We start from the raw sequence: 24,262 nt of genomic DNA on the forward strand, positions 1-24,262 counted from the left end.
CTTGCTGAGAAATGGAGTTTCACTTTGGCATCGGGACAATTTTCCCACTGCTGCAACCACAACCCTTTTCTCTTTTCTTATCCTATTTACCAGCCCCACACCACCAAACGTTTGCTTGCAGAAAGACAAGTTTGCTTATCCCAGGGATAAGTAGATGGCCAACACCCTTGTTGATGGCAGCCCGGCCTTCTGGGTCACCTGGGCCACATTGAGTGCAAGGGAATGATCTTGGTCCATACACACACATGGCTTGCTCTGAAAGTAATGCCTCCTATTTACTTCATGGAAACTACAACCAATACAAATAGTGATTCCATGCCAGAAGCCCATTCTGTCACACTGCCCTTCTGCTGCCATCTGAACACATCATGGGATGTTGGTGGGAAGGTTCGGCCTCTACTGCCATCCCACCAACATCCACAATAGCCCACAAATGCATGTACAGCCGAAAAGCAGCGACACGAATAAGGTGTGACTGCAAAGCAAAGGGTATTTCCCTCTGCAAAGAGCTTGTAAAAGCCTGGTAAACAGCCATCATCAGTCTTGAGCTGAGTATCTGATTGCCACGATGGAGGTGGCCACACTGCCAGCCATGCAGGGCCACAAGTTGGACACGCTGACCCTTAATGCTGTCCAGCCACATTGCAAGTGCTGTGGCTGAGATTCACAGCCCATAGCAAACCCCCATGCCCAGGAGCAAGACAGATGTGAGCAATCCTCATGCTCTTCGAGGACACATTGCTGTCAGCTCTGTTTCTAAGGCTGGCATGATGCTATGCAGTGTTTCCAGTGACTTTGTGTGGTTTTCCTCTCTTCTTGCAGCTTCCTTCCTCCCCTCAGTGCTGGCAGGTCTGGAGGTTTCGTGACGTAAATGGTGCCTTTTGAAGGTGCGTGCTTGAAGAATTTCAGTCTTGTGTGTTTAAACAAGAGAAAATTGGTTAATTACATCGGTGCATTCAGCTAATTTTGCCAAGAGCTGCTTATTGGAAAGAAGCGAGCAGTGGAACCGTCTTTTGCTTAAAGGAAAACTGCATTAATTTAACAAGATGCTGAACTGAATGGGTCCCTGAGTGCATTTCCTACATTTCACACAACGCAGCTGCATCTCAGCTGAAATTCACGGAGACATAAAAATATGAAGTTCTGAATCTTAATCGTTGTTTTGAAACTTGTGCTTAATAGCACCAACAACCAGTTTTTGGATGGAAATTGGAGGAGTGGTGCTACCTATCCCACATCTCCATAATCATAGAACAGCAGAGTTGTATAATGGTTTGAGATGGAAGGGACCCTCTGAGGCCAATCTGTCCCATTCCCTGCACTGAACAGGGACACCCACAGCTCCATCAGTGCTCAGAGCCCATCCAGCCTGACCTTGACTGTCTGCAGGGATGGGGCACCACCGCCTCACTGTGCAGCCTATACTGGTCCCTCACTGGAGCAGACACCAGCAATTGCAATTCATGCAGCTTGCCATGGAGCAGGCTTTGCACCAATAATTAATTTCACAGCTCAAAGTGAGAAACAACTCCATGCCTGAAAGTAGCTCATGAGAAAGTGTCATTTTCTTCTATGTCTCCGCTGAAGCTGGAATCACCAACATGGAAAACTATTTAGTTACAGTACTGACAACGATGCAGCATCAATGCTGTGTGTGCATCACGCTCAATCTGGAAGCAAAAGCAGACTGTGAGGCTCATTTTGCTTGGTTTCTGGGTAATTTCACTTGGAGGTGTGTTAAATTCGTGCTGCAATATGTGGGTATGACATATAACAGAAGACATCCCTATTTACAAGTCCAGCTTTCGTGGGAATAAACCCAAATCATTTATTTGTGCTCATCACACTCTGCTAATTTCACCACCCAAGTAATGATGCAATTCTTATGCTTTCTAAAACAACTTTGCCTAACTCTTTGGTTAAAGCTGGACTTGCAGCCCACTATAAACAAACAAAAGCAATTATTTATTACTTTGAAACAAGTTGCAGCGTTGGTCATCCACTTCACAAGGCACCATCTGGATGTGGGAAGGCAACACTGATGGATGTGGCTCTGGGCAGCCTGGTCTGCTGGTTGTCAACCCTGCACGTAGCAGGGGGTTGGAACTGGATGATCGTTGTGGTCCTTTGTAACCCAGGCCATTCTATGGTTCTATAACCTGGCATGAAGAGCTCTCAGTTGAGTGATACAGAGTTGGCTGATCACTAACATGCAAATAGAAGGGCAGCAACGTGAGTCACTCCTCTCAGATTTGAGCACGTTGGGAAAGACCTTTTCCCCCACCACCCATGTTCTGCCCAAGGCACATTAAAATAAAATCCCCCATTTCCCAGGAAAAAGTGAAACTCCCATTTATTGTACAAACAGAGAATCTTCCGTTCATGGCCTGTATTTCAATCTGAGGCGGACTGAAATCATAGGCAAACTGCGCTTAACAGCAGCAGCACCATAAATTTAAAGATTTATTCCTTTTTTTTTGTTCTTTCTGTAACACTGGAATGCGGCCAAACGCTTTCTGTAGGAATTAGCACGAAGAAGGTTGCGGAAGATTAATAGAACAAGCAAACAAACCCAGCAGTACTGGGAGAAGGAAACCCTGTTCATTTACTAGCATCTTTTAGTCTTAAAATCCCCTAGAGACCGTAAGGTTCAGCTCCTTAGGAGTTAAAAAAAGTGCGATGGGAAACACGGTGGGGCTTCTACTGACAAATAAACTCCAACTCACAGTGAGGAAAGAACTAGAAAAGCTGCCTGAACACACAGATGCTTCAATATAATGTGAAACGTTACTTTGGTGCTTCTCCCATTGAGAATATAATTTTTTTTCATGTCCCAGCTGTAGCAATCTCATGGCATTGCTGGGATACACCATTGAAGGAAGGCAGGGGACAAGCCCAGCACGGCAGCATCATGCTGGCTAATATTTGCACAGTGTTGAAAAGCAAATGCCATAAGGGTTAAAATCATCCAGCACCCCAGCAGGGAGCACAGGGAAAGGCAGCTCTTCCTGATGACTACAGTCATCTTGCTGCAATGAATGAGCGCGTCCTTAGGGCAAGAAAGGTGCACTTGCAAACTAACACAGCTTACATAGTGAGAAGTCCAGTTCAGCTGCAACTGAAGCCACGTGGGCCACGTGTTGTGGGCTGCATTTCCCCTGCTGGACAATAAAAGCAGCTGAAGGAAATTCTTTCATATTACATCTGCGTCTTGTCAATGTTTCTCAAACCACATTCAGCTCCTCATTACTGCTTTCCAGGTTTACAATGAGGAACAGGCTCTCATTTGGTTACAAATGTAAACTGCAAGGTTTCAACGTGCAAATGCAAGACTACTGTAGATAAAATCTATTTGATGTCCTAATTCCATACAAAACTTTGCTCATCCAAGACATCATTGAATGCTGTGTGCATCACTGTGAGTACCATGAATGCTGCCTGGGAACCAAAGATTTAGATATGGATCATAAAGGCACAGCTCGTGTAGCTCTGTTTCAAAGTTAATATTACTTGACAATAGTTAAGTATTGGATAGGGAACAAAGGGAGTAATTTTATTTCATTCTTTAGTACTGACACTTTAGCACAATCCTTTAATTGGACTCAAGTATTTTGGGAAGAAACAACATTCATTTTGTATGAAAATGGAGATCGATGAAAAAATAACACATAACTTTGCAAAAATCAGTGAAAAAAATACATCCAGCTTTGCAAAACCCCTTATGTTCCCAGGAGCTGAGCTATTGAGGTGAAAACAACATTGGCTTTACTAATAAAGGCAGCAGTAGGATGTCAGTCAATGTGAAGCAGCACTCTGCCATTTACCAGTCCTAAGGGCAGTGGTTAAAACCAGCCCTGACTTTGCTTACTGCTGTCTGAAATGGAATCACAGCAGCGTGAATCTGGGCTGAAGGAGGTACAGGTTCTGCTTGTGTAAAAACATAGCTCCTGCACAGCCTCGAGGGTGAACTTTAGGTTTGCCAAATTGGAAAAGCATAATGGCTTCTCTTTTTTATCAAGTCTTGGTTTGTCGTCAAGAGAGTGGTGAGGTGCTGGAACAGCTGCCCAGAGAGGCTGTGGATGCCCCGTCCATCCCTGGAGGTGTTCAAGACCAGGTTGGATGGGGCCCTGGGCAGCCTGGGCTGGTATTAAATGTGGAGGTTGGTGGCCCTGCGTGCAGCAGGGGGTTGGAGCTTCATGATACTCGAGGTTCCTTCCAACCCAACCATTTTGTGATTCTATGATTTGTAGCCATGCAAGTCTTGGCCCCATTCGTGGATACATTTGAAAAGGCACTGAAGCTCATGTTGGCCTTTCACAGTGTTCTCAGCCCCATTGTAAGAGCTATATTTAAACACAAGCTGAGGTTTCAGTTGGATGAAGAGCTCAGGTGTTCTCAGGACTGAATTACAACACGATGTCTGGCTGGTGCTTACGTAGGCTCCTCATCCAGCACGATAAAGTTCAAATCACCTCACAGTCTCAGTTTGACTCACAAATAGTTAAACCTACTTGCAGTGCTTCTTTTTCTTTCTCAGCATCCCTTCAGTGCACTCCTCCATCTCCCCTTTTTGCTTTTTGTGCTTCTTCTTATGGCGTTTCTTTTGCTTTGCCTCAGAGTCCTCTACTTTGAGATCTTCCCCATCAGATACTCCCATATAAGTTTCTCCACCATCCATATTTTCATCACAACTAATGTTTTCCCCATCATGCTGCTCTTTATGTTTCCTCTTCTTTTTCCTCGAGTGGCATTCATTTAAAGGAGCATCCAGTTCCTCCCCATTCAAGCTACTTATCTTACACTTTTTCCCTTGTGGTTCCTCACAGTGCTCTGCACTCTCTGCCTCATCTCTCTTCTGCTTCTTCTTTTTCTTCTTGGCTTTAGTTTTCAGTTCTTCTGAAATCTCCAAGGCTGCTTCTTCTGAGGGGCAGCAACCATCTAACTTTGTTTCTGCTTCATTTTGGGATCCTTTCAGTTTTGCCATGCGCTTGGCAAAATATTCCTGGACAGTGAGAACACTCTTCACAGTATTGACGCTCTCTGTAGATTCAGGGAGCCAGGAGCCTTCATGCTTCTCTTCCTGAGACTCAGCATCAGTAGCCTCGTCCTGTAGGGGAACAAGGAGGAGCAGGAGTGAGAAACAGAAACAATTGCCTTAAACAAAAAAGCACTTAAAACCATACACTGCTTTGAAAATTAATGGCAGCCTCTGGCAGAAGTGAGGCTGTTCAGCCATGAGTTGGACTTGATTATCCTTATGGGTCCCTTCCAACTACTCTTTTATTTCTTGATCTGAAGGTAGGGAAGGGGCACAGGCACACGTCTCAACAAGATAGCACAGAAAATAATGCAGCATGACCAGTTAGCCTGTGGCATAAAGGAAATCCCATGCCTAGAATACCTCCTATAGCACAGTGCAACAACTTATGATGTACAGAGTAACCCTGCACTGATGCATCTCTTCCATCTTATCTGATCTTTAGAAACATTTGTTTCGTAGCTGGTTTACTGTCATTGTGTCCTAGACATTGTTATTTAAACATGCTCCATTTGATCATATGTTATCAGATGGCAAAAACAACATCGCAGGTTAGATCTTACAGGGCTTCTGCATACACAAAATAAATAGCTGCTGAACTCTAGCTGCAGGTGAGCTACTATAAAAAGAACCTACTGCCTTGAAAATAAACATAAAGCAAAGAGCAAACTACAGCCATTGAGCTGGATGTTATGTGTGGCATGAGGAGAACTGACTCTGAAAAAGCAACAAACGCAACGAGATGAAAAGATGAAATACATAACTTGTTAAACTATCTCTGACTTGTAAAACAAACATGCAAAAAAGCAGCTGTGATGCAGACTTGTTGACATGGATCATAGAATCATAGAATGGCCTGGGTTGAAAAGGACCACAATGATCATCCAGTTCCAACCCCCTGCTGTGTGCAGGGTCACCAACCAGCAGCCCAGGCTGCCCAGAGCCACATCCAGCCTGGCCTTGAATGCCTGCAGGGATGGGGCATCCACAGCCTCCTTGGGCAACCTGTTCCAGTGCGTCACCACCCTCTGGGTGAAAAACTTCCTCCTAAGATCCAACCTGAACCTCCCCTTCTCACTGCTTTTTTTTTTCCATTCATAAATGCACATACAGATGCACCCTCTCTACCCACACATCCTATACGTGGACTGATATAAAACGCAAGCAAATCAGAGCAGGAGTATTTCACAGCCACGTTCCCTGGCATACACCAATGCACAGGGTGAAGGCCAGCAGCTAACAGGGAGAAATGAAAGCACTTATCACAGGGCTTTATAGCTACTGCATGATGGTGCAGATGTGCCATCTGGCTCTTTTTAGAGATGTTTATAAGTAAGGTTCTGTGGGTCTGACTCCTTATACATCCATGGCCTTCACTCACATGAGCAGGAATGCACAACTCTGTGTCATTAGTGATGCATTACGAGCAGTGATTTCCTCATACACTGGCTTTCAAGAGAGCTATTCCAGTGGAACGAAAGCAACGCCACACTTGAGATTCCAGTAATGTTTGTGTGGACACTTATCAAAGTGATTTACTTTTCTTGCAGGAATACAGTCAGGTAAGTTTATGAACAAGTCCACAAAGAGCTTAAATCGCATCAAGGCAAAAAAAGAGCACGTGTACCTACACACATATAAATACAGCATGCACTCAAAAGGGAAGCTGCAGCAGAAGTTTGACAAGGCACAATCCACAGAATAAATGGACCAGGCTATGCTTGTAGTTGCTGTCTCATTAAAAGCCACACATCCCAGCCCCAACGCAGATCAAAAAATAGATGCCCCACTAAAGCAAAGCGAACCAGGTCACTTTCTTTTCCTTTCCCTTCTACCCACAGAAGGATTTTGACATCTTGCATTGCAAAATGACAAACAGTCTCCCAGGTTTTCTGTTGCAGATGCCAGCCGGAACATTTCCCTCCCCACCCCAATATGTGAAATGCACTCACCACCAGAACACCAATTATTCCCTGGCCAACCAGGAAAGGATTTTCTCATTCCCTTGGTGACTTTGAGTCCTGACAACTTAATTACTGTAATTGAAGGCAAATATTACTTGAGCTGCACACATTTCTTTTTTATAAGATACGTTAGGGGTATTAAAAAAAAAAAAAAAAGAATAGCATTGCTTTGGTTAAGCTGAGTTCAGAAGGTACCTGTGATGGCAGAAAATCAGAACCTTGCTCAGAAACTCCTTTATTGATAAGAATTTTAATAACCACGGGTCACCGAACACGGAACCAACAGGGCATGGAGACCAATGAGGAGGTGCCAACTCTAGAAAACCTCTCTGTTTAGGAAAAGCTTGTGTAAAGCCATAAATCATCCACAAGGGCTGCTACATGCCAGCAGTGCTCCCTTCCCGTGATGTTCCTGCCCACGTAGCCATGGGAGCACTGTTGGAACTCTAAACATCGTTTTTCTCCCACCTCTCGACGAGAGAGTTGCAGTTTATGCAACTCCAAACATAAGATGCAGTTCCTTAAATGCATTTCTGCAACCTCCAACAAGCAACTGTAAGAGAGAAGAGAGGGAAGATTCCTGCTCTGAAGACTGAAGAAGATGTAAAAGGAAAAGAGCGATTCTGCTGTAGCTGCTGGGAGGCCTGAAGACTTTGGAAGAGATATCTCTTGTGTCTTGAGTTCTTCATCTGCCAACTAAATCAGGCTGAGATGTTGGGAACTGCAGTCCTTAGGGACTTGGGAGGATGGTCCCAAGCAGGAGCAAAGCACCGCTTAAAACTGTGTTAAGTGTGGAGTGATTAGAAGGAAACAATAGGAAAATTCGAGGAGAGGCTGGGAAGTGCACAGGAAAAGATGAGGGTCAATTATAGCCAGAAGTCCCCAGTAAACATCATCTGTTTATGCAATTGGTTGAATGTATGGAAAATAAAGCACTGTAAGTACTAGCAGGTTTGGTATTTTTCTGCCTGCTTTCTTCACTTTATACACACAATGCTGATTTAATCATTAAGCTAGCACACCAAACTCATGGAGTGAAATCCTGGCTCTCTTGATTCGTGCAGGATCAGGATCGTGTGTCCCAGGCTCTGTACTCTCAGAGCATCCTTCAGCCTATTTAGAGAAGGAAAAAATACAACATGATGGTAAATTATATGCTGAGAAGGATTCACATCATGAGGGGAAGAAAGTTTGGCAGCAGTAGAATGGTATGCAGACACCTCACGAATTGAGATAGTAGAACGGTATGCAGACACCTCACAAATTGAGATGAGTTTCAAATCCAAATGGATCTGGAGTTACGAGATCTTGAGCTGAAGAATTAACATCCGGAAATACAACAACATAAAAAGCAAACTGGAGCAAAGCAGGGTAACAGTGCACACACACCAGGAGCAGGCTGCATTGTGGATCAATCCAATTCAAATCAAATCCAATTCCACCTCTTCAGACCACAGGTGTTTCTTAGCACTTAAAGCTCAAAATAGGTGAATTGAACAAAAATTATTAATAATAACCTACTATATAGTCTAAGATCGGCCAGATATGAACTACAATTACTGGAGTCGAGTGATTTCACATGCCTTTGCTTCCTTGTTTGCAAATGAGGGTGTAATACTTTACCAGTCATTTTGTTAGCACAAATTGACTAAAATGACCCAAAAGGAAAAGCACAGAAGAACCGAGAATAGAGATAGAATACAGCTAAGCTGTGATTTCAGGAGATTCTTGCTTAAATTACACAAAATGGGCTAGATGAAGGAAGTAGAAGCTAAACCTCCAGCCTGAGTTGCAAGGTGATCATATGACGATCCATGGCTTTACATTGCCACCCCCCCCTCGTTCCACAGCCTGAGTGAATCACAGTGATTAGTTACTTTCTTGTTGAGAAACCATATCAACACGATTAATTTAATCCAGCTCTATTCCTGCTCTTCCAGCTCCTCAGTGCTCGTGGGACCCCCATGCAGTGTGTGGTACTTGACAGGCAAGAACCCAGGGCATCCCTGTATCTTTCCAACACAGTCTATCTGTAATGCAGGGAAGCACGGCAGATTATTAATAGAGAATCACTGCAGCTCTGCAGACATGAAGGATGACAGTCTTGCTTTAAGGAGCTGACAACTTAAAATTAAGTATAAGCACAAACATTTGGATTGGGATCAAACAGGCAAGAGAGTGAACAAAGACTTGCAGCGTGATGAGTTTAAGCAGGATTAAAATAAATACATGCATAAATAAGGCCATGATCCATCAGTTCTGAAGTTGGTCCTGGCATAAGAATGAGTACCCAGGAGGCTCTCACTTTTTCAGCTCACCTGATTGAGACTGGTATACTACAGACAGCACCTTAGGAAGAGCTAATGATACCAGGTTTCTAACATAGAAAGGGCTGCTGCCAAAAAAAGTGAAGAATTTCCCTGTTCTTACAATGAAGAAGACAAGTGACAAGATACAAACCACAGATCTTTGCTAGCAGGATGAATCTGTCAGTATATACATGAAACCTCAGTCACCAGGAGCTTCAACAACTGAAAGCAACTCTGAAAACAAGCAGGAAAGCATTAGGTGGAGTTAATCCTTGTTTGGCCCCAAGCTGCTGGAGTTCATGGTGCATTTGGTCACCACTCTCAGCCACAGGGTTTGGATTTTGGGTGGTGCTGTGTGGAGCTGGGGGTTAGACTCAATGATCCTTGTGGGTCCCTTCCAAATGGAGGTATTCTATGGTTCTACAGAATGGGATATAGGATACTATATATATATATATATATATATATATATATATACTATATATGTATATACTGGACTCTAGAGGCATTTTATAGCCTCTTAATACCATAAGAAAAATGATAATTAAAATAAATAAATAAAAAACCAACACAAAGGAAATGCAATTTGATCTCTTGGTAAGTTGCAATAATACTTCTTATACTGAGCACCAATAGGGCACAGCATCCTCCTACAGGAGACTAAATGTAAGTCCTACATGTCTAACAGCTGTCTGGGCCGCACAATGTGACAGCACTTCTTCAAGGGACCTCTGTTCAGAAAACCTCTCCTCTTCAGCTCCATTAAAATAAATGCTGTGCCAGAGGACAGGGAAACCAGTGGAGATCTTTCAGTTGGATATTAACTACTACACTCCAGACGAACCATCAATTCTGCCTGTTAATCAGTAAGGACAAGGAGTGATGTTAGGAAGCAACTAATGGGGAAGAGACAAGGAAAAACCCTTTTAAGAAAGCTTGTTTTCTCTGGAGCATTAGGATCCATGCTTGCAACACCTGCCTCCACCTGCAAGCAACAAGCAAGCAGACCACTTTTAAATTTAAATTATTAAACCATGACAGCTACAATTAAACGTGTTTTGTAGCACATCTCTGCTAGGAACAATTTTGGGGTTATTCCTAGAATCACTGATTGGAAGTGACCTCAAGCCCACAGCAAGGCTATGGCCAACACAGAACAGGGCAGCTGTAGCTGTAGCTGCTTCCAGATGAGCTGTGAGAACCTCCAAGGCTCCTCAGTGCTCCCAGGTACTTGTTGTTTTTATCATCACATAACAGTGATCATTGCAATCTACTACATAAATCCAGATGTGTTTGGTGGCACTGTATCTGCTGACTCCATTTTTTACTTCAGTATTAAACTCATTGGTGATGTGTTTCCTTTACATCTAAATTCTCCCAGACCTTGTTGTAATTTTATTTTTATTATTCTATTAGATGTTCTGCTGCAAGTTCATCCCCTACCTCAGCAAGTGGCTGATTGCAATGTTTTCATTTATCTGTATAACTCACGCATTACTATCACTAAAATAGAAAGCTGCCAATTCACTCACTCAACGCCATCTCTTGGCATCCAAAATGCCATTTGCTTGTCATGTCAACAATACACTTCTACTGCTGTACAATGTATTGGATTCCAGCCTGTTTCCATCACTGAAACAGGAGCCATCCAAGAAGCTGTAACACTCAGCCAGGTTTTGCCTTCAGCCTGAGAACAACAGAGTAACAGGAAGCAACAGGGTTGCAAAAGTGCAAGGGATTAAATTTTGGCCAGGGACTTGATTACAATGATAGCCATGGGGATTCATTCCAGCTGTCATTATCAGATCCTGGTCAGTCGTACAGCTCTAACAGTCACAATGCTGGCAAGTTACAACACCTGGACTTCTAACGTCAGCTTGAGAGCCCTGACACCGTGTTGTGCACAGAGCACCGACTTCCTCCTACTGTTCTCACACTTTTCAGGAAAGAAAAAAAGAAGCCTTCATTTACGTCTCAGCAAAGAAACACGGTGTGTGAAGGCCATGAGCAGAGCACGGCATGTGATGGGCTATGGAGGTGACACACAAGAAGGGTGGAAGGCACGCAGGGAAAGGGTTAAAGAGAAATCAGCACAATGCAGAGCAGAAAAATCCTTTTTGTTTCTTGAAAGAGAGACACTTAGATATCCTTGTGACATCTCATTTCGCTCTAGCTACACTGCTGAGGCCAGCAAAACCTCTCTTCCTTTGCATTTCCTTGCAAATTACATCTGTGTGTTAGACTGAACATAAACAAAACTAAAGGAAGAGATTTCCCTTAGGATCTCTCTGCTGGCACGGTACAGAGATCCAAACACAGTGACTTCATCTTCCCAGAAGCATCTCAATCAATTCTAACTGTTCTGTTCTCACCTTGAACAACAGAGGAAGCTCGGTCCAGCAGAACAAGCACAGCACTGGGAAGGTCACGTTTCCCAAGTTCTCTTCCCAGCTACAAACAGATCTGGTGCAAAAACCACAGACAAGTTATGTGCTATGGTGCAGGCTACCAAAAAAAAACCAAAAGAAGGCCAAATATAGAATCACAGAATGGCCTGGGTTGAAAAGGACCGCAAAGATCATCTCGTTTCAACCCCCCTGTTATGTGCAGGGTCGCCAGTCATCAGACCAGGCTGCTCAGAGCCACATCCAGCCTGGCCTTGAATGCCTCCAAACACGCCTTAGCACTAATGTGAAACTTGTAGCAGAGTTATGAGTTTCATTAAGGGTTTATAAAGTGCTCTGAGATCCTTAAAAGAGGCAACCCAGATGTACAAAGACATTGCTTTCCCATTTCCCTGTGTTATGCAGCTACAGAACAGATACACTGCAATTTTGTCTGTTCTGCAATATGCCCAAATACACTCTCAGATACAGGATTTTAAAGGATTGGGCAGGACTGCAGTGCAATCAGTGCAGTCTGTGCTCTTCATCCCACAGCCACACTCTAATGTCAATGCCAACAGCCAGGACAGCCATTCCAGGAGTGTAAGTACTACCAGAAGGCAGCAGCACTGTAAGGAATTCTTAGAAGTAATCAAAGACTTCTTCACGAGGTTGTTTGACTACTATCATGTCATTCCCCAGGCACCCTTTATTAGCCTTTTGTAATAAGTGGCACAGGCAGCTGCTTTTAAACCTTTCTACTCAGGTTTCAGAAGATCAAACCCTTCTCATTACTGAATGAAGGATTCCTTCTGACACCCCACAGATACAGAATCTGAATGGAACAGATGAGAACTAACAAGTGGGCTTGGCTGGCCACACTGTGAATACAAGCAAAGGTACTAGCAAGGAGTATGTAAAATGCAGACTGAGTTGCTGAAAGGATACCATTAAAATCACTGGAAATACCCAGAGAGTAAGAGTAAGCAGAGTCAGCATCACAGCTTGGCTTCTGCTAAATGCATTCTGAAATCTGAAAATAATACCTAAGCAAAACTTCACTTCTATTCCCTTTCTAATAACAAACCCAGAAAGGGCCGCTTGTGTGTAAGCAGAGTTTACCTACGAGCCTTCAAAGCAGATAGTTTAAATGGCCATACCTTCAATTCTTTCCCCTTCCCCTTAGAAAATGCTTCTCAAAAGGAACATACACACTTGAAACCCTTCCGCTTCTTTGCTCTGAGAGGGTAATATGCTGGAGAGCTGATCCACGTATCAGCACCAAGTCAGACCTTCGTGCAAGGGTGCAGATATTTCCTGTTTTTCAGCACATGTAGTGGCAGAGGAGCTGCTGAGAATACCTCCTTGTGTCACTTTTTAGTCACTTATTTGTTAAGCGTGCCTTCATCGGGACTCGGTTCCTTTCCTTTAAGCAGGTGTGAAGAAGTATTTGCAGCACAGGAAAATGAATCAGAGCATTACGACTCAGGGCAGCACAGACCATAAATACCAGCAAAGCCCTCCTGCCTGAAAGCGGGCAGGCTCAAAGACAGATGCAGAAAAAGAATAGAAATACCACAAATAAGAGAGCTGAAATCAGAAATACGATCCCACAGATGTGCACACGTTTTTTTCTTCTCTCCCATCTATTAAGGACTGAAGAAAACACTGTCTGTGAGGAAAGGGGTTTATTTTTTCCAAGGAACATCCCTCATGAAGCCCTACAGTTCATACATATCTTGTTCTTGTCAGGGTACAGCTCTGCATTCCACCTCCTCTTTCCAAGCCCAGGTTGGATGGGGCCCTGGGCAACCTGGTTTAAGTTGGAGGTTGGGGGCCCTGCCTGTGGCAGAGGGGATGGAACTTGATGATCGCTGGGGTCCCTTCCAATCCAAGCCATTCTGTGACTCCCTCCTTGTAGTCTTCTCCCATGCATTTTTGCATTTTTCTTCATGTATTTTCTTCTTTAGTTTTGGCTCTTTCTTACACAACTATTCCTACAAGTCAGCTCCTCAGATCAATTCAAATTAGCCCCTTTGCTTTCTCCCCACAAACCCAACATTCCCACAGCATGCTTTACAGTGGGACTGTGTTTTAAACACAGACCTAAGTGCTTAACTATTCATATTGCCTGTGTGTCCTACCTTACCCTTTTACTTTCTGGTATGTGTAACATCCTGCCCTTGTTCTGTCCATCATTTCATTGGAAGTTCTCTGGGGAAGCAATTAGCCCACATGTGAGCACTATATAACATAATTAACAAATAATCACTACTGAGAAATGTAGGCCAAAAAAGCAAAGTTATCAGAGCAACATTTCTGCAGAGACTTGCATTGTTCTGTACTCACTTGCAATGCTAGCTTCCAAGATCCTGGAGGCATGTATTATACCCCAAAGCAGCATTAAAGCAAAGGTGAAGACTATGCTTTAAAGAAGACATAAGATGTTCTGACTCTATTTGGATTTACAGGCTTTGCTGTTTTCTCCACGTTCATTAACACTACCCAGTAATAAGTATTTACACGGCACCCTACAGTTAATAAGCTTCAGAATTCGAGGTGAAAAGCTGGTAATTTGGATCTAAATTAACTTTGGCAACAAGAGTATCAAAGGAAGGAAAGACAGGATGACTGTAACCATGAGCAAGATGCAACACAAACTTCAGATGTGACATCATTTACCGTGGAAAAACAGCTTGAGGAGACAAGGACGCAACCTTTGCTCCTGGGTGTTCCTTCCCATAGCAGCTAGGAGAGACCGGCACTGATCGTTGCTGTCCTAACAGGGGAAGCTTTAGATTTCAGCAAGAAACAAACTACTTCTCAGTCCTGTGGTAAATACCAGGACTGTCCCTGAGGTACCATAGGATGGGTATTCCAGCCTTTTGCACACTTGCTAGAAGTTGTAAAGAGCATTATGTATCAATTCAGTGCAGACTCTGTCCCCTTGTATTGAAAAAGGAGTCTGGCTATTAGTTGCTAAAACCAATAGATGTGGGTTTCATATAAACCTGAACTAGATTTCTCCCATGGGAAGAAGGAAGCAAATATATATATATATATATATATATGGACAAAGGGAAAAAGAAAAGGAAGAGTCAGTTTGGATTTGTTATTGGGAAGAATAAAGGCGGCTCTTGAGATGTACAGAGGAAGAACAGCCTTCAGGAAAGAGGATGAATAAATCTCCCCGCATCTCCTTTTAGACTACATCAGTAACAGCGACCGTAGTCTGAAATGCTGCTTTTAGTTCCAGCAATAGCTGACCTTGTCTTGAAATACTACATTAAGATGGTCCCTATGGGGAACATGGCAGTAAACAGCCAGATTATTTCAGCCACAAAGCAGGTGGAAAGCTTGCCAAGAAGCAGTTGATGCTACTTCATGGGTAATCCATGGAGACTACAAGTGCCAGCATGTGGCCTCGTAGCTGGAGCAAGACAGAGCATGTCTGCTGTGACCTGTAACAGAGATGAGGGATTTTCATGGTGAGTTTGTGAAACGCGAAGACCTTTGGCCCCATCGACCTACAGAACTACTCATCTGTATTAACCTATGTATGTATGTGAGCAATTTAAGGAGAGAATAGCTTAGATCAGCACGGACAACATCCACATCACCAAGACCTTCTTCAATGCCAAGGAAAATCCTACTTATCCAAGTAAAGACTAGTCCTGTGCTTTGATATGGACACACAACCACATGATAGGTACTGGAATAGGCTCCCCAGGGAGGTGGGTGAATCGCCATCCCTGGTTGTGTTTAAGAGCTGTTTGGATGTGGTGCTCAGGGATATGATTTAGTGGAGGGTTTTTAGAGATAGGGTTCTGGTTAGGCTGCAAATCCCTCATCAGACTTCACTTTCTTTGGTTCACTTTCCATGGCTGACTTTTGCTCTTCTGCTTTGCTTTTCCTGCCTGCCTCCAACTATTGCAACCTTGCAAGCTCCAGCCTTTATTTCACGCCCTTCTTTGCTCTTCCCCTTCATCCTTACCTTCGATCTATTTTGGTGATTACTTATAAAGCTCACTCAGGTCAAAACTATACACACACATCTTTCATTACGCTACGGATTAACTTCATAGCGCTGCATAAAGATTTAGCAGTGAAGTTAAAAATGACAATGAGAAAATCCCTCCTCCTGTAATTCCAAATAGATTTCCTAGGATTTTCTCATTAATGCTTCATGTAATGCCCACAGGGAAGCAAAGTGCTCTGTGGTTGCCCAGTGATCCACACTAAACATAAAACCTGCGCCTCAAGGGACTTGCAGGGTAAAGCCATGAGTGGGTACAAAACAATACAAATAATTAACAGGTAGGCAGTCCCGCAGGGAACATGTGTGTGCTCCAAGCTGGAACGTCTCCCGGCACAGGAGCTTTGAAAAATGAGTGGGAATGGGATGCTTAGCACAGCTTAAGACAAAACCGCTCCAGGAATAAGCAGCAAAATGAAGAGAAGATTTGGGAGGAAATACCAGATTAAAGGAAAGATCCATTTGTTCCCAGTGTCTCATTTGTTCCTAATGTTCTGTTGTCTACAAGTAAGTGGAGATGCAAAGGCAAACAGTGCAGTCTCCAGCCACCCACCTGCATCCCACAAAGCTGTTTAGTGCGATGTGATGTTGGTCAGGGTCTCAAATGGTGCCTGGATGACTTGGAGTACTTCACCTGGATGTCCTGAGCATGCTGAAGCAGATGGAAACCAGACAGCCCTGAAATTCTCACTTCCTTACACCGAGAATTGAAAAGATGTAAAAACTGAAAAGGAGGAAAAAAGACTCCTGCCCAACAGACCTGAGCAGCCTTGCATTTAACAAGAGCAGAAGCTCTCAAAGATTTAATTTCCCCAGTTAGACTCCGTAACAATCCATCCTTAAAAGCTGCTTTCTGCTTTGGATTTACTTCCTTTCAGTCAATCATCCTACCACTCAGCTCCCCTTTCATTACTTGAGCACGCTGTAATCCCTTCTGCTACCTGCAGAAGCTGGGTGGTCCCTCCATCCAGAGCTCCACCAAATCAGCCAGCCTCAAAGCTCAGCGGTGACTCAGCAATGACGGCTCAGTTTTATTCCTTCCTTTCATTACCCCACACTTAACGCCCTAAGAAAAGCTGCGGGACGAGCCAGGAGCCAAAGAAGTTGTTCCAAGCGCAGACAGAGGTCACAGCTACCCCAAGATCTGAGCTACATGTTTCACTTTAAAGAGTTTTCTTGTAGGAGCTCTGAGCAAAGCGATGAGGCTTTCTGTGGCTTTGCAACTTGTGGCTGGATGACCCCATATCTACTGAAGTGCAAGTCCTGATTGAAGCTGTTCCTGTGGTTACGACATTCGTAACGGCTTCCCTCTGCGTGGATTCTCTGATGTCTAATAATACAGTTGAGCCCAGCTGGGAAAACAATTTGTCTTTCCTCTTTATGTGACCATTTATTTTCACAAAGAGTAGGAATGTAGCATTTCTAAGGCCACTGTCTCCTTCTGAAACATGGTTGGAATCAGTGAGGGAACAGACGAACTGAATAATCGTAAGTATTCAATTTTCCAGGAAATCAGGCTAAAAATGAGGTAGTTGACATGGCAGCAAAAGGATGAAAGATAAAAATTAGAAGTCAGTATGTATTTCAGCAGTCCATCCAGCCTGCTAATGCTGCTGATAATTCTGTGCATTGAAAGCCTGCAGCCGTGGACTTAAATGCACCAGCACTGATCACTCTTAATGCATGGGCACAGCATCCTTCAGCTGGTTTCTCAGGCATCTTCATGAAAACGTGGTCTGTGCTAAAAGGCAGATCTGGATTTTACAAGGAGAAACAAGAAAGCATGGCAGCATAAAGCATCACACAAGTTTAAATAAACTTTGTACAGCAGAAGATGAGAAGTCTGTTCTACCGCCCCTGCTGCAAAGCAAATAACCTCAGGAAAGGAGGCAGTAATACACAGATCGAAGTGGTAAGGGTAAAACACGGATGGCAACCATCAACGTGACCATCTTTGCAGCAATCAACGCCTTTTGAATTAAAAAAATAAATAAAAAGCCATGCAAATTGGCAGGTGGTAGGAAGCCAAAGCATCGCTAAAAAGGAGTGATTGTTCAGCTGCATTGCAGATGTAGGTACTAACATCCATGTTGCAACCTGTTATCAACCGCAGTGTGTTGAAGGGATTAAAAGCTAAGGACATACCACTGTTCTTCTTACAATCCCGTGTCAGGCCAGGGTCTTCCAATTTTTCAGCTTTAATATCCACACGGTTGCAACACCAGACCAACCGTGTTTGCTCCTAATGAAAGCAGTGATTCACTTCCATTCCGGGAGCTACGCCATCAAATGTTGATTAGAGTGCAAACTGCCCCCAAAAGTTAAAACAGAGGGAAAAAGAAAACAAAGTGAGGTGTAAAAGAAGATGGGAGTCGAGGGGAAAATCAAAGCTGAGAATTCACCAGGAGGTAGAGATTTTATCAAAGCGATTGGTTCATTAGGCAGAAGATTTGACTATGCATTAACACTGTGCAGTTGTGTTTTTCGTTAGTGAGTTCTTCAGGGCAGACACCTTTGTCTTTATACTTGTAAAACCCCAATTAATATCTTGGGCAGACTACAAACAAATCAACATTAAAACAAAGCAGTGAAAGAGAACCATTTGTATATCCTGTTATGCCTGGAGTCAGTAGGACAGATTCAACTCTCAGGAGAGAGTCCATATTCTCTCCTCTTTAATAATCTCGCCCATGTGTTCTGGACATCTATAGCAGTTAAAAAATACAAACTTTGATTTATATGCTTGCTGTGGTTCAGGAGGAGTTCACCATAGGATGCTGCTCTGGGAATTCTTGTTACACTTCTTGTGTCTGTGTATTCAAGCTAGCTTTAAAGTAGTCACAGTACAACTGCAGGAGCAAAATCCTCTTCAGCAGCACAGCTCACTCAAGATGCTGTTAAACACTGCACAAACCAGCCCCATTGTATCCCTTCTTTAGCAATGTGAAAGTGAGGCTGTCCAACCTCTGATAGGTTACAGGCATGTCTGGGAGATGGAAGACCATTGGAATAACATTAGAGGACAGTAAGTGGTGGAGGGAATCAGCATCACCATCGACCTCCACCCTGCACACACACACCTTCTAAACTAGAAAAGCCATTTATTACTGTTTTAGCTGCCTAAAATATGTTCAGAGGAAAGGCCGGACATAGCAAAATATTGTTGGTTTTGGGTCATGGCAGTGGTTAAGATGTCATACTATGGATTCAGAGTCTGAGTCTTCCTCTGGTTCACACTAAGGGCTGGCCACATTGAAGCTGCCCTAAGTAGAAAGCTAGTAATTTAGGCTCATAATTGAAAAAAGCTGCAAATATGCCAGCCACATCTCTCTGTCTGGCATACCAGAAGCTATAAAAACATTAACCAATATTACAAGTAAGAATGTATGATTTAGGGATTATGATTCCCAGAGAAGCCTTAATGTCAAAAGTTAGAAGAGCAACATTACCTCTACGTTTTGCTCCGCTTGGTATAATAATGATTTTAAATAGTAGCAACAAAGATGCAGTTTAAGAGTTGGAAAAGTCTTCCTATGTTTGGTCGAGCAAACAGACTGTGCAGCTTGTGGAGTTCTTGTAAGACAGGCCTTCATTCATTGATTTCTTATACACACCTCTCCAGAATGATACAGAGCTGATCCTGCCTACAGAAAAAGGGATTTGATGGGTCCATTACACACTTACTGCCTATGGAAGGAAACCTAACACAGAGAAACACAGAAGAGAGGGATTAACAGCTACATCCTACAAGTGAACAGCAGTTCCAGATCAACTTGATAGGACAGGGGGGAATGGTTTTAAACTGAGACAGGGAAGGTTTAGGTTGGATATGAGGAGGAAGTTTTTCCCCCAGAGGGTGGTGACGCACTGTTCACAGGTTGCCCAAGGAGGCTGTGGATGCCCCATCCCTGCATCATTCAAGGCCAGGCTGGATGTGGCTCTGGGCAGCCTGGGCTGCTGGTTGGTGACCCTGCACACAGCAGGGGGTTGGAACTGGATGATCACTGTGGGCCTTTGCAACCCAGGCCATTCTATGATTCTATGAACTTATATCTTCTCCTTAGAAGATGCTGATTCCAACAAACTGGAAACAGAACAAGGTGAGACTCAGAGATCTCATGAAAGAGTTAAACATCCCAGCAGGTAATATCTGAATTTTGAAAGAATTTGGCCACCACAGCTACTTCCATGCAACAGTTACAAGAAGCTGCTGCCAAGGTTAACATCAGAAGGCAGATACTGACAGGCTTTTTTTTGCCCAGTCAGATGCTGGTATTGACACTCATTCAGACAAGCCGGTACAAACACGTAGAAAAGGACATTTTCTATAGCAACGGCTTCTCAGGTAACTAAGGAATTTACCAACAGTCATGAAATCTCTGGCAAGCGGGTGGAAGATGGTGGGGATAGCTTCCCAAATGTCCTGGGGCACGGAAAAGCTGATGTGCCTCACATAACAATGGCTCCTACCACGCTGTTTCAGCCCGGGCACTCGGAGATGAGTGATGGCCTCCCCAAGCTGTGCAACACATGGCAGGAATCATCAGAACTGGGTAACCGTGGCCAAGTGATGTGGAGGAAGGGTGATAAATTGCAGCTGCAGGTCAGGCTCCTGAGAAAAGGGTAGTTTTGTTGAACCAACAGCTCCTTGATTTTCATTTAGGGTAGAATACCAATGGAAAGTTTCTTTACCCAATGGTTATTGAGTAGTAAGTAGAACTCGAAGCAGTAATAGTATTCCTTCTACGAGTAAGTCTCAGAATGCTTCATCACTGTTGGATCTAAACAGAACCAAACTGTTAGTGGTTTAATGGACACAGTGGGGACATGTTGATGGTTGGACTAGATGATCTGAGTGGCCTTTCCCAACCTGAATGGTTCCATGTTGTGAATGAGGGAAACTTGCTCAGAAGAAGGAAACGTGGTTAGAACCATGGCCCAAATTTCTGCCTCTGTATTTTCTGCCCCAGTTCATAGCACGTCAGCCAACCAGATGCAGTGAGGTTCTGCTAATGCAGAAGGTAAAACTGATTCACAGAGAGGAAGCTGATCTCATTTTGCAAAGTCTAGGGGCAGGGTGAGCTGTGCACAAGGTGTGGGACTCTCCCTGCACTGGGTGTGGAGATACCGAATCAAAACTATCATGATTTGCACCTTTGGTTCCATCACTAGGTTGAAGGCAGAAGAAAAGCCTCGCTCTCAGCAAATTTAATCTGGTCTAAGATTTGCAATGCTTCACTAAAAGGTTTTGCAATTTTCAGTTGCGTTTTTGTCCTTAAAATAATACTACTCTTGGAGAGTTGCTATCAGAGCAAGGAAGATGGTTTTTTAAATCCTAGAAGAGGATAAGGCCTGGATAGGTAACTGTCAGTGTGCTAGAGATGACAGATTAGCCAACTCTGCAGGGTGCAATTTGCATCTGATTCATGGGGCCTAGAAAGGAACCAGAAAGTTGGGATTGTAATGAGGTTAATCATACTACTCTTGGGACCCCATTCATCCTGCCTCTGAAGGGGCCTACATCCACTTTGTACTATCTGAGCCGCGTTTCGGAAGCTGTTTGGGGCTTGCTGGGATGGAAACAGCTGATTGGAAGGAGGGTAGAGATAAAAGTTTGCTGGTTTTCCAATCAAGCCGGTCTGTATCAAAGTTATGTGACTAAGAGCTGAGATTAAGGAATGTAGCAAACCTTACTCAAATTCCAGACCGAAGCTGAAAAGCTTTGAGATTTAATGCTTATAATTCATAGAGCTCTTGCATTTACCAGGACTGGCTGTTAGAAAAAATAAATCAAAAATCAATCAATCTGGAGGAACCTTTCTGCATCCTGAAACAAAGGGAAAGGATGAGATCATATCTGTTTCTTCAGCCTTGGTGAGGTCTGAAAGCTAACGTATGAAACAGATGAGACTTGTTCTCAGTAAAGCATGCCGATGCTATAGCAATGAATAAGTGTTCAAATAACAAGGCAGCACCCTGCAGCTGATGTGGCAGTAAATTCCACTGCTGTCAAACCTGGGCAAGTTACATGAGTCCCATAACCCTTGGGTAACTGAAGACACAGCATAACACTAACCTAAGTAGACCTCAGAGAACAGCCACTGTGTAAGTGCTAACAGGCAGTTCTAAAGACCTTTTCACTGCGATCTCCTATGTTGAACTTGGCACCATCGTGGAGTACTCAGACTGTTCTACCAATGGGGGCACAGAGGCCCAGAAAGCAGTGAAGCGCTTTGCCCCAAACTGTACAGCATCAATATTTGATGTGGGACTGCTGGTTTTGTTCCTGGATTTCCAGTCCTGGGCTTTGGCTACACGTGCCAAGCAGAAGAGATACAAGCTGGGATTTCTTGTGCCTTAATAAAGAAAGCGAACAGATTGAAACCTTACTACTAAGTGTAACAAAAGTAAGCTGGTCGAACCAATTCACAACTGCATGAATACTTTTCCATGAATCGGTGACTAACCCAGAGCTGTAGCACAGAGTCTGGCTATGATCCCGAGGTCCAGACTCAAAAACCTCGGGCAGTCCTGGTGGAAGGTCCTCTTTGCTCCAGTTCCCATCCCCTTTTACTCAGACCCTTCATTTCTAGGTCAAATAAAGACAATACATAAAAGAAAACTTCTGATGTACAAAGACACTCAGTGTCCAAGTAACCCTTTCTTTGAGGACAATTTTTATATGACCTTAGTTCCAAATCTGATAGCATAATAACACTGCTAGAAAAATGAGCTAAATGCTTTTTTACTTAATTCACCTTCTGCAGAAGTCTAAACAAGCAATCCAGAGTCGTGCTGAATTTATGCTCTTTGGAAACAAAACAAAACAGTACAATGTCTACAGAGCTGTCTATTGACCTAGCAGTTATCAGAATTTCTTCTCTTTGTTGGCACAAAAGCAGCTTTCTAAACAGCCAGTGACCCACTTTCACCTAGCTGGCCTCTGAAGTTAAGAGAAGATTCATACGCTCTAGACGTTGCAGGCTCTGTTTGAAGTCACTGCTGTCAGGAGATGGTCAGTTTACGTCTCCTGTCCTAGGACAGGAAAAGGATGCACTCTCAGCTCCATGTGCTGCAGCGAGATAAGCACAAAGATTTCTGTCCTATTCCCTTATCAGCTTTTCCTGCTACTCTCCAGAACAGACACCACCAAGACTGGCAGTAAAAATTAAACTTGCTTAAGTAAAAGGGAAAAAAAAAATAGGCTCAAGTAGTTCTCATAACTGCTTGTCATACAAAAGGTTGAAGTTTGGGGAAAAAATAATCATGATAGGATTTTTGGGAGCTCTAAAGGCTACTTAAAATCTTCTGTGCCCTCCATATAAACCGATCTCTTCCTTAGACACACCCAGGATGCCTTACATTTTAAAGCATCTCAGTGGTTAAATAGCAGCCTTTACTAAATTAAAGACAGAAATATTCCCCTTGCAAACAAAACTAATTAGAAGGCAAAAGGACATGCTTTGCGTATGGAAATTGTGTCAGTTTATTAACATTTTCCTTGGCTCCTCATTCTCTCTTCACTGCTCTTTCTTTATGTTGCTTCTGCCACTGCAGCCTGGTTTCTTCAGTGTGTAGAGCACAGACTAAACAGACTCCAAGGAGCTCAGCTTATCTCCTATTCATCACCCGAACTCATACACGATTTCATGTACGGGTGCCTCAGTCTCCACCCAGCATCAAAGTGGTGCTACACCTTGGTAAAAAACATTGCCATCCAAAAGCGAGATGGACTCAAGAGCACATCAGCATGTCAGTGCAATAAAAGGGATTTTACTCACTTCAAGGTGGCTTTTTTGTTTCTAGGACCACGTATTTTTGTCCAAGTTTAAAAGAACAATCCAGATTTCTTAGTTAATAGAGATAGGAAAAGTTTTCAAAGGAAGATATCTATTTCCCTGAGTCACTCTTTAAACTCTGTAATTTCTCTTTAAATTCTACTACAACGAAAAAAACTTACTTGCTACAACTACAGAATCACAGCATGACTTGACTTGGAAGGGACCTTAAAGACCTTAGAGGGAATAGGCTCAAGTTGCATCAGGGGAGGTTCAGTTGGATATTAGGACAAAGTTCTTCTCCCAAAGAGTGGAAATGCACTGCAATTGTTCAGGGAGATGGTGAGGTGAGAATCCCTTAAGGTGCTCAAGGAAAGCTTAGATGTTGTACTGAGGGTGATGGTTTAGTGGGGAAATGGTGGTGGAAGGTGGACAGTTAGATTGGAGGATTTTGGAGGTCTTTTCCAGCCTTGGTGATTCTATGATTCCAAGGCCCTGCCATGGACAGGGTTGCTACTCACTGGATCATGCCACCCAGAGCCCCAATCTTCTGTAACAACGTAAAGATATGGAAAAGTCTGTACATAAAATCCAAATAATTGTGGCAATGTTTACCAGAAAGCAAAACCTTGCTAGATTTTTTCAGTTCTAGGTAACTTCACTGTTTTAGTTTATGGCAAGAAGAGAGTAAGGGGATGCTAAGAGGAGAAACGTGTCCCTACAGTCAGATGTTAAGAACTTCATGAGACATAA

At 43.4% G+C, this 24,262-nt stretch overlaps 1 protein-coding gene across 3 annotated transcripts in view; it reads right to left on the bottom strand.

The window, feature by feature from the left end:
* Nucleotides 1-2,432: 2,432 nt before the first annotated feature.
* The window catches only part of PINX1 (PIN2 (TERF1) interacting telomerase inhibitor 1), a 54,313-nt gene continuing 32,483 nt past the window's right edge, over nucleotides 2,433-24,262 (bottom strand). For all 3 annotated transcript variants that reach the window (XR_014944984.1, XM_015859800.2, XM_085544260.1), the window contains one exon: nucleotides 2,433-5,107. Coding sequence is in view for 2 of the 3 variants with exons in the window: in XM_015859800.2 (XP_015715286.1) it covers nucleotides 4,508-5,107 (600 nt within the window). In the remaining variant the exon portion in view is untranslated. The remainder of the gene's footprint in view (nucleotides 5,108-24,262) is intronic.

Source organism: Coturnix japonica, chromosome 3 (genome assembly GCF_054131305.1).
Source record: "Coturnix japonica strain WE chromosome 3, WE-NBRP24, whole genome shotgun sequence".
In the NCBI taxonomy this organism is placed as follows: domain Eukaryota; kingdom Metazoa; phylum Chordata; class Aves; order Galliformes; family Phasianidae; genus Coturnix; species Coturnix japonica.